This window comes from Salvia splendens, chromosome 18, assembly GCF_004379255.2.
Source record: "Salvia splendens isolate huo1 chromosome 18, SspV2, whole genome shotgun sequence".
Taxonomy (NCBI): Eukaryota; Viridiplantae; Streptophyta; class Magnoliopsida; order Lamiales; family Lamiaceae; genus Salvia; species Salvia splendens.
This window is the reverse complement of record NC_056049.1, coordinates 16,418,788-16,430,544: the sequence shown is the minus strand read 5'-3', so window position 1 is coordinate 16,430,544 and position 11,757 is coordinate 16,418,788. Positions and strand designations below refer to the sequence as shown.

The 11,757-nt window shown below is 42.7% G+C and overlaps 1 protein-coding gene across 1 annotated transcript; it reads right to left on the bottom strand.

Moving 5' to 3' along the window:
* Positions 1 to 10,158: 10,158 nt before the first annotated feature.
* LOC121776810 lies at positions 10,159 to 10,881 on the bottom strand. The gene has a single exon (XM_042173973.1). The coding sequence runs from the start codon at positions 10,879 to 10,881 to the stop codon at positions 10,159 to 10,161; it is 723 nt and encodes a 240-aa protein (XP_042029907.1).
* Positions 10,882 to 11,757: the final 876 nt, after the last annotated feature.

Here is an 11,757-nt window from a genome sequence, read left to right as displayed (position 1 = left end):
ACTCTACTGAATTCGGCTCTATGTGCTGGTGTAGGGTCACTATCATATAAAGTATGTGCCTCAAAAACTGCCTGCCCTGCATCTTTTAGGTTCTGGATGATGTTGCCAGAACTTTAAGAACTTCTTGATCCTGATAAGCTTGAGATGGAGGTTCATCATGCCATTATACCCTATTTCTACCGCCCATACTCTGGCAATCTCGCCCCTAAAAGTCTCATGTCTCACCCACATATTCTGAAATCTAAAAGCCGCTCTTGTGGTCTGGACAGAAAATTGACATCTCACCTAAAGAGGCGCATGATCTGAGCTGAATCTCGCCAAATGTGTCACTCAGGTCGTGGCAAAAACTGATGTCCAATATTCTCCAATCAAGATGCGGTCCAACCTCTCCCAAAGTCCCCCCCACGTGAAGATCGGTCCATCAAAACCTGGGTCAATCAGCTGGCATTCGGCAATAGCATCTGCAAACTCCATCATGTCTCTGTGTCTATCTGTGTCACTCCCCTGTCTCTCTTAATTGGTCAGGAACATGTTGAAGTCTCCTCCCACTAACCACGACCTTCCCTCCATAGTCAGCGAGATGTCTCCTAACTTTTCCCAAAGTGTCTGTCTTGTCTCTCTCGTATGTCGCCCATAGACTATGGTGATGTAGATCGGGAAAGGGAAGACTGCAGCAGACACCTTAACGTGTAAGGCCTGTCTCGAGTCATCAACCACTTCCACTGTCCAATCCTCATGGGCAAGAATCCAAATGTGACCACTTTCATCGGATCTCGCAAATCGAAGGCCCTGGAAGTTTTGTCCTAAAGCTGGCGGTGTCCTCTGTGGTTCAATCACTGCCGCAAACAGAATCTTGTGTTCCCGAATCAAATATCTCAGATGTCTCTTAGTACGGGCATTCGCCACACCCTACGCGTTCCATATTAGGAACTGGCTCGTCATGAGGAAACAAATCAGGAATTGCGCGAGGTAGAAACCCTCGCTTTCTTCATCAGTGCTTTAATCACAGGGCGGCGGTCCCCATCGCTGGCGATCTCCATCGGTGGGCTCCCATTTCTGGCAGCCCCAATCCGTACCCCCTTTGCCCTTCTAGCCTCATGGATAATCTGTCACGCCCGCACTTCCTAAGGATAGGAAGCACGGGGAATCGTGACTCGTGGGGGAATTAAGAAGCGGGGAAGAAGGGGTAGCAATCAAGGAAGTACGACATATCGATCAAAATACGAACTTTCATTTATCACCAAGATTTCAAATCCCGAAGGTACATAACGTGAACGACATAGTTTGACAATTCAAAGGAAATCAAAGAAATTCTTAAAACTTGGCATAGCGGAAGCATTTGAGAGTTAGCTACTACTATGTATGAAGACACAATAGCAACCGGATCATTTATTGAATACTGTCTCTGTCCAATGCTCAACATCCTCCGTCCCCCGTCTACGCTCAACCTGCACATAGGGAAAACATATGCAGGGGCTGAATACTTGATGCACTCAGTGAACTCATGCCCGGAATACATTCATCGTTAAGATATGTCAAGCCATCATTGAGTGAAACTCGGGTTTTACTTTAAAAGGCCGAGAAACACTAAATCATTCCTTAAAAGGTGTCTGTAGACACATATCATTATCATCCTCCATCATATACCATATCTGAACCATCATGTGAAACGAGAATGTGGCCACAAACTCGATCACTGGACCGGCCGACCACAAAGGACGTCTCACGATCCCCATCAGTGCACTAGTCCGAGTAGGGACTCACTCCCTAGTCAGACCCGAATTCGTTAACCATCAAAGTCTAGTAGGACATTATCCTAGTAGACAATCAGATAGGCAATTCAAAACATAAAATACGGCATGACATACTATTTTAACCGCCCTTATCTCACCATAACATATCATTTCAAATAAAAGAGTTTAAGTAATAAAGCCCACCTCAAAAGCTTAGGATTTCCGTAAAAAGTTCCTCGTTCTGACTTTTAGCGTGCGTGCAAACCACCTTCTCGGAAAATACATAAAATTCATATCAAACTTCTGTAACGACGATAATTAGAATGCATGCACTCTAATTAAAATCTTTTAATTCTCTTTCTCGATTTTCGCGCTTTTCGGTTACTCGGCGGCCGCCCAAGGCGTCGCGTGCGACGCCGGTCAGCCGCTTAAGCTCGTTCTTTCCTCTGTTGGCTCCTCGTATTTTCCATAACGTCGAAAAATAATTTCTAAAATTATTTAAGCGTTTACTTTAATTTCCATAATTATTTACCGTTGAAAAAGTATTATTTCGTACTTAGGTAAATTATTCATCCTCCAAAATATTCCGGGATTTAATTAAATAATTTCCCCCGAGTAAACTCTCCATTACCGGCCCGGAATTAAATTTCTTAGCCACTTTATTCCTCCAAGAATTTAGTTAGGAAGCTCCAACAAATTAAAAGTGAGCCCAACAATTAATTAGACTTCCATTTAATTATTAAAAGGCCCATCAAACAAACTAATTAATCAAGGCCCAATCTTTTAAAAAAACACATGGCCCAAAAGATTAATTCCCTCTCTCTCTCTTCCCTCTCTCTCCTCCCTTCTTTCTTCTTTCTCTCTCCCCGCTTCTTTCTCCTTCTCGGCCACCACACAGCAGTCGCCGCCGTCGCCCTCTCTCCGGCTCGACGACGTCGCTGCTGGAAACGTCCGGAGGTCGTGAAGCCATCGTTGCCTTGCCGCCTCCACTCGTCGCCGTCGCAGGGTCGCCGGGAAGCTGCTGCCGCGGAGGGACTTCGCACGGCGTCGCTGCCAGCTGGAGTCACCGGCCGCTGCTGCCTCTCGTCGCGTTGCTGCTGCAGCCGTCGCCACCGGGAGCCGTCATCCGCACCGGGGACGTCGAGCGCGGCTGTCCGCCGCTGCCCGTCGCCGGCGGCGACTTCTCCTCCTCCGAAACCACTCCGAACCCGCCCGAAAACACCCCGTAAAGGCTCGCAACACGTGTTATTAACATAAAGCTAAGTTCTTTCTAAGTTTCGGTTACGCGCGGCGATCGTTCGGAAGGTTCTACGTTACATTCTACTTAGTTTGATTATGGAAGAAAAGCTATGGCACAAGGGTGTATATCATGTATGCAAAGCTAGTAAACGACTCATGCTTTGAGGATGGAAGGAATGGTATACCTCAAGAGCTTAAATTTGATGGTGGTTGAACAAAAAAATGGTGGAACCAACTTCTTCTTCCTCTTTCCTCTCGGCTTCGCCGCTTCTCCTTCTTCTCTCTTCTCTCTTTTTTTTGTCAAGTTAAAGTGATGAGTGGGTTAGAGGAGGGTGTAGGTATTGAGGAGGGAAGTGGAGGGGTGGAAAATAACCGATCGGTCATCGTGGGGGAAGAAGGAACCGCCGACGTGGGGGGAGGAAGAAAGAAGAGAAAAGGAAAAGAAATTGGGCTTAGCTAAAATAATTTCATACTTGGGCTTCAAAGATTTAATTTCAATTAGGCTAGAAAGGAATCAACAATTAATTACAAGCCCAAGTTAAAACTATCACTTGATGGATTTAAAGAGTGATTAGATTTAATTTATCTTATTTATAATTGAACTTCAAATTTATTATTTTGGAAAGTCCAAAATAAATTCATACATTATAATTTTTTTCGTATTTTCCCTCGTCAATAAAAAAAAATTCACGGGAACTTTATTAAATTTCGTTATCTTGTCTTCACAACGATTAAAAACGCCCAACGAAAAAATTATAATATTTGGTGTTGTTCCAAATATAATTCCTTCAATCGTTCCTCGATTTACGTGCGTCATCTTCCATAAAAAGTACGGGCGTTACATTCTACCCACCTTAACAGAAATTTCGTCCCGAAATTTGCTCATCTCATACTATCATCAATCATACTCCATTCATCATCACGTCCAACATCATTTGCATAAACATTTCTCATTTAAAAACATTTTACCTTCTTTCTTGTTGAGCACGGCGAGACGTCACGCCCACATTTTCACCACATGTTGTTGCTCAAGATCCAATATCTAGAGGTATAGCATAATGTTCGACCCCTTAGCAACTCGCTATTAGCGGTATGTAAAAGCTGAAAAAAATTTAACACCTCGTGTTCGTGGTTATATCGATGCCTCTAGTTGGTGTATTACTTTTACGCATATCAGATTGTAGAAACTTTTTCCCCCGCGTGCATTCGAAAAGCTCAACCTCACCCTTTCCTCCAAGTCTAGTATCAAGAACTCGAAAATTGATCAAGCAGTCTTACTTGGATATGAACTGATTTCAAAAATTGTAGCAACACTGCTAAAAGTGTCTTGATCAGAAAAAAAGCTGCAGAATTGATCAAGAAAACAAGAACAACATTTCTAGCTCGACTCTTCTTAATCTCATCACCAACTTGAGAAAATTGGTTTGTAAACAAAGCAAGGACTAAAGCCATTGAACTTAACACATCCATTCTGAGATTTAAATGGTTTAAACGGTATCAAATAAAAACCAAAGAGCTTGAGAATTTACTCTGATGAGAGCTCGAAAGAATGTGAGATAGGTCATGAAAACAGGATGAAACTGAATTAAGTCTCAAATTCCATAGTAGGCTGCCAAATAAGATTTTTCAATTGTCAAATCAAATTTGCAAAATTCGGCATCAATGAATGATGGTTCAAACATGTCATGACATGAGATGGTCAATCGTGGAAGTATTTAGAAGCATGGAAAAATGTCATAAAGTAGCACTGATCATGGTTCGACGACATCAGGTTATTGAATAACGAAATCACATCAATGGATTCACAGGTTTGCAACCAACATGAAGTGAACTTTTTAGGAAAATCAGCTAGATCAAACACGTTAAGGAAAAAGAGAACACGATAGCCTTAACTTGGTGTTGCAAGAAGAAAAATCATTGCATGAACAATATATATAGTGAAGTTGAGCTAAAAAGAATTTCACTTCTGCAAGAAAGAACTTGCCACATGCATATTTACGAAATAAAAAGGTGTAGAAAAGTGCCAAGAGGAATATTTCATCCTTTGGAAAAAAACATGTATGGGAGATGTGATCATACTGAAGGTCATAACTGCAAACAACTTTAGGAATGAAGTTCAATAACGAAAGCTCATAAGGTCAAAATATTGTCCTTACGAAAGATGAATCAAAGAAGACTACTAATCAAGATGTCCAAAGTTACAAAGGCCAGCACCAATTTTTAAGAACTGCAAGTGAGTCATGACTCGATATAGGAAAAGAAATAATGGGCATTACTTGCGATTTGTGAGTCGAACAAGGTCTTAAATAGACGAGGGCTCACCGTTAATTGAAAGGTTCCAAAAAAAATATTTCTTAGAATCCAAGTAAGTACTGTTGATTAAAATCATTCATTCTAGCTACGAAAGTCACACTCCCTCGCTCGTCTTTCTGAGGCCGAACATGGTAACATCGTTCTAAGAAACTGTGGATTCCAAGTTGATATTCATCACGTCATTACAACCAAATAATTATAGTCAATCAAAGGCCATATCTTCTTAATATTCTTGCATATTATAACAACCATTCTCTTAAAACATTTTCATCATCTGTGTGCTTCTCTGCCTCCAATAAAGGTCGTCTCCATCGTGTTGCTACTTTTAGCAAAATTATGCGAGATAATGTTATATTAATTTGCATCACGAGTATGATCTCTTGTCGTTGCACAGCTACATCACTTAGCATCAGTTCTTCTTGTCTCGCACCTTTTTCGTGTTTGAAGCTTCATTTCATCTTCTCTATCCTCATCTTCTTGAAATCTTCCTCGCATTTTTTTCCTTATCGTTCACGAAAAATGATAGAAAATAGTAAAATGGTTCACACACTAAGCTTGCTCTAACGTTTCGCGTCATTCCAAAGAAATAACAAAAGTTCACTGGTCCACCGACCTCCATTCGCATTCTCGCTCTCCTTGCCTCGTCGTGCCTTGACACATTAGGGATTCACCCCACACTTTCAGATTCTCGTTGGTTTTCATCGCTCGGGAAAGCGATGGATAAATTGTCAACTTACAACTATAGTTCGCGCACGTTTCATCTAGCTTAGTCTTAGGCACTCTAAGTTCACAACACATTTCACCACCTCATAGATCAACAAATATCACATTTAAAGTCATTCATACCTCAAATAACAAGTATAATACATAACATTTCGCTTCCCAGAACCCAGTGCTTTCACATTTCACATCTACTTTCAAAACAACCATTTTCTTCAAAACTCACACTTTTCTCAAATATTTCAACATCTCACTTTCAACTTTGAAGTACAAGTTTTGAATCAAAACTCAATATATACTTGAACATCAACTTTCATCTTTCATATAAAAACAAACAATCCATCGTCCCTCATCGAAACTCGTTCTTTTCTCAACATTAGCAAATACTCTTCTCGAAATCAATCTCTCACAGAAAGATTCTACTTCTTCCTTCTTATAAAACTTTTCTCCTTTTTCTTTCTCAAAAATTTTCGCATCTTTCTTTCTCCAAAACTTTCTAATAAAAATTTTCACATAAAAAAAAAATATTACCTCTTTCTTGGTTGAGCATGGTGAAGCGGGATGTTGAGCCTTCAATACACAATTATTACTTTAATTTATTATCATTTTAGTCTAGCGAAACAAGTCTAGACTAAGACTGAATAAGACTCTCGGGTCCAGAGCGGAAAGAAAAATTGCTCTGATACCATTCTGTCACGACCGCGCTTCCTAAGGATAGGAAGCACGGGGAATCGTGACTAGTGGGGGAATTAAGAAGCGGGGAAGAAAGGGAAACAATCAAAGAAGTACGACATATCGATCAAAATACGAACTTTCATTTATCACCAAGATTTCAAATCCCGAAGGTACATAACGTGAATGACATAGTTTGACAATTCAAAGGAAATCAAAGAAATTCTTAAAACTTGGCATAGCGGAAGCATTTGAGAGTTAGCTACTACTATGTATGAAGACACAATAGCAACCGGATCATTTATTGAATACTGTCTCTGTCCAATGCTCAACATCCTCCGTCCCCCGTCCACGCTCAACCTGCACATAGGGAAAACATATGCAGGGGCTGAGTACTTGATGCACTCAGTGAACTCATGCCCGGAATACATTCATCGTTAAGATATGTCAAGCCATCATTGAGTGAAACTCGGGTTTTACTTTAAAAGGCTGAGAAACACTAAATCATTCCTTAAAAGGTGTCTGCAGACACATATCATTATCATCCTCCATCATATACCATATCTGAACCATCATGTGAAACGAGAATGTGGCCACAAACTCGATCACTGGACCGGCCAACCACAAAGGACGGCTCACGATCCCCATCAGTGCACTAGTCCGAGTAGGGACTCACTCCCTAGTCAGACCCGAATTCGTTAACCATCAAAGTCTAGTAGGACATTATCCTAGTAGACAATCAGATAGGCAATTCAAAACATAAAATACGGCATGACATACTATTTTAACCGCCCTTATCTCACCATAACATATCATTTCAAATAAAAGAGTTTAAGTAATAAAGCCCACCTCAAAAGCTTAGGATTTCCGTAAAAAGTTCCTCGTTCTGACTTTTAGCGTACGTGCAAACCACCTTCTCGGAAAATACATAAAATTCATATCAAACTTCTGTAACGACGATAATTAGAATGCATGCACTCTAATTAAAATCTTTTAATTCTCTTTCTCTATTTTCGCATATTTTCGGTTACTCGGCGGCCGCCCAAGGCGTCGCGTGTGACGCCGGTCGGCCGCTTACGCTCGTTCTTTCCTCCGTTGGCTCCTCGTATTTTCCCTAACGTCGGAAAATAATTTCTAAAATTATTTAAGCGTTTACTTTAATTTCCGTAATTATTTACCGTTGAAAAAGTATTATTTCGTACTTAGGTAAATTATTCATCCTTCAAAATATTCCGGAATTTAATTAAATAATTTCCCCCGAGTAAACTCACCATTACCGGCCCGGAATTAAATTTCTTAGCCACTTTATTCCTCCAAGAATTTAGTTAGGAAGCTCCAACAAATTAAAAGTGAGCCCAACAATTAATTAGACTTCCATTTAATTATTAAAAGGCCCATCAAACAAACTAATTAATCAAGGCCCAATCTTTTAAAAAAACACATGGCCCAAAAGATTAATTCCCTCTCTCTCTCTCTCTTCCCTCTCTCTCCTCCCTTCTTTCTTCTTTCTCTCTCCCCGCTTCTTTCTCCTTCTCGGCCACTACACAGCAGCCGCCGCCGTCGCCCTCTCTCCGGCTCGACGACGTCGCTGCTGGAAACGTCGGGAGGTCGTGAAGCCATCGTTGCCTTGCCGCCTCCACTCGTCGCCGTCGCAGGGTCGCCGGGAAGCTGCTGCCGCGGAGGGACTTCGCACGGCGTCGCTGCCAGCTGGAGTCACCGGCCGCTGCTGCCTCTCGTCGCGTTGCTGCTGCCGCCGTCGCCACCGGGAGCCGTCATCCGCACCGGGGACGTCGAGCGCGGCTGTCCGCCGCTGCCCGTCGCCGGCGGCGACTTCTCCTCCTCCGAAACCACTCCGAACCCGCCCGAAAACACCCCGCAAAGGCTCGCAACACGTGTTATTAACATAAATCTGAGTTCTTTCTAAGTTTCGGTTACGCGCGGCGATCGTTCGGAAGGTTCTACGTTACATTCTACTTAGTTTGATTATGGAAGAAAAGCTATGGCACAAGGGTGTATATCATGTATGCAAAGCTAGTAAACGACTCATGCTTTGAGGATGGAAGGAATGGTATACCTCAAGAGCTTAAATTTGATGGTGGTTGAACAAAAAAATGGTGGAACCAACTTCTTCTTCTTCCTCTTTCCTCTCAGCTTCGCCGCTTCTCCTTCTTCTCTCTTCTCTCTTTTTTTTGTCAAGTGAAAGTGATGAGTGGGTTAGAGGAGGGTGTAGGTATTGAGGAGGGAAGTGGAGGGGTGGAAAATAACCGATCGGTCATCGTGGGGGAAGAAGGAACCGCCGACGTGGGGGGAGGAAGAAAGAAGAGAAAAGGAAAAGAAATTGGGCTTAGCTAAAATAATTTCATACTTGGGCTTCAAAGATTTAATTTCAATTGGGCTAGAAAGGAATCAACAATTAATTACAAGCCCAAGTTAAAACTATCACTTGATGGATTTAAAGAGTGATTAGATTTAATTTATCTTATTTATAATTGAACTTCAAATTTATTATTTTGGAAAGTCCAAAATAAATTCATACATTATAATTTTTTTCGTATTTTCCCTCATCAATTAAAAAAAATTCACGGGAACTTTATTAAATTTCGTTATCTTGTCTTCACAACGATTAAAAACGCCCAACGAAAAAATTATAATATTTGGTGTTGTTCCAAATATAATTCCTTCGACCGTTCCTCGATTTACGTGCGTCATCTTCCATAAAAAGTACGGGCGTTACATAATCTGGTTGTCCGCGGTCCCATCATGCAGACTCAAGGCCATAGACGACTCTGTCTCGGGGTCCTCATCCTCCAAGATATCAAATCTGTTGCTATGAGCTCCGAGTCCCATATAGGCTCCCGGTCAGTTATTCGGTTCCCTCTAAAGGTGGGTGATAGAGATCTCGGTCTGCTGTGTGACTCCCCCCCATCATCAGTCTCAAATCGGTCTCTGATACGGCTCGGCCCTCAACCTCCTCTAGCCTCCTCATCCTTCTTCTCTCTGTATATCTAGCTCTGCTATCTAGGCTTCTCTTATTCTTTTTGTTGCCCTTATCAAATGGGCGCTGGTCAAGCATGCCCGAGTTAGGCGCAAGGAGAGGCTCTCGAATCTGTAGGCTGGTACCAGGGTTGTTGTCGTTTCGGCTTGCTACAACTCTGTATTCATACCTTGGTGCCTGAAAGCCCTTGTTATGTTCCTACGCCGCTGATTCCCTCAAAATTGTGCCTTTCTTACACACATGGTTCCAACCCGAATGTGCCTCTGTCTGCACGGCTGGATGATTTCCCTGGGGCTGATCCCCCTGCTCTCCTCTCATCTCATTCTGCTTTTGTTGTGCCGGTCTGGAGTAGTCCTTCTTTGGTGGTGTCGGCTTCTTCCCAAATGCATAGCTCTGTTTCTCTAAGTGTCCAACATGTTTGCAGGCGGTACAGTATTGTGGGATCTTATCCCACATAACCTGCGAAGTCACATCCTTTCCCCCAATTCAAAGAATGTATTTTTCTGGAACAGGCTTTGAGATATCTATTTCAATGCAAATGCGTGCATATGACAATCGTGCACGTGTGATAGTGTTAAGATAAATCTGAATTGGCTCACCAAACAATTTACCAATGGAAAATAACATGGATTCTTCAAAAAGATGTATGGGTAAAGCATGTAAATTACACCAAACAACAGCAATGGGAGTCTCAAAATAGAGGTCAAAATCCACGGTCCATTTTAACATTCTCATCGGGTGATGCTCAACAAACCAGGTATTATTGTTACTAGCTCCAAATAAGATTTTCACATAGTCATCAATCTCAGATAAGGCAATGAGGATATGCTTAGCATTAATGAAGTTCCAGCTTAGCGTACCTTTCAGTTTGAAGTTGGACAGGGCCTTGCGACTCAAGTGGGGGGCTGGGATGGAGTGTGAGAATTTTCCAATCAGGGCGAGTCCCATGCGACCTGCGAGTTCAGTATTATCAGTATCAGGTATATTAAGGCAAGGAATACCATCCTTCCGGGTTGTCGTGCCCCTTTGCTTCACTTTATTGGGGTCCAAGATGAAAGGCTCGGTCGGCGTCCTAGGCTGACCGCTTTTAAGCACATCCGCCAAGGTCTTGTTTGCCTTCACCAATGGATTTGCCTTACCTTTATTAGATCCCTTCAAGGTGCGGGATGAACCTTCCTGACTAGGTTCTGGTATGAAAGAGCGATCCATCACAGCTATCCATTCCGGGGAGGGTGTGGGGGAGGTGTCTGTCTTGTTGGATTTGGTTTTTTTAGAGGATGATTTGTGGTTGGATATGGACTTGGATGACCGAGAGGTTCGGGTAGAAATACACTTGTGTGGCACTATTTTTGTAGGGGGGAGTTAGAAGAAGGTAAGAAGAGATGAGCAGCTTTGGGGTTGAGTTTGTGTTTTGGTTGTTTGGGTGATGTATGGAGAGAAGAAGGGTTAATATTTAAGGCTTCTTGGATAATGAATTTTTCGAAAGTCATGCACCTTTAAATTAGAAGCCTTGTTAGCTATGGGTGCGTTTCTCACCCCCGGGATGGATGCTAGGATCAGGTCAATCTTTTCCCACGTGCCAAAATGTCGGTCAATTGCACATGGTCCTACCACGGTTGATATGGCACGACTGATCTCGGTCTAGTTTGAACTCTTTCCTTCTTCAATTTGTAGCAGACGCGACTCCTCCAAATCATAAGAGGCATGTATTTCATGGTCAAAAGAATGAGTATGCATCGATTCTTTTCCGGCAACCTCCAAATCAAGCGGAATGACACCACGATCCCCCACAAGCCCGGTTCTAGTCTCTTCAATGATCACCGTCAACCCAGCCGCCGCACCACGGACAAGGCCGACGTTGTAAAGACCTCAGCTGCTCCACCCATAAATCGGGAGTTACCCCCTCCGACGGCGTTGTTATCCCATCGGTTCAGCTCCGGTGATATCTCCTCCTCCTCCGCCAAACCACCGTCTCGCTCGCTTTCCCCGACATGAGGGTTAGCCATGGCGGAACCCTAGAGAAGTAGGGCTAGCTGCCAGCAAACCCTAGCCGCCAAACGCCCCCGCCTCCAAATCTGGTGAACT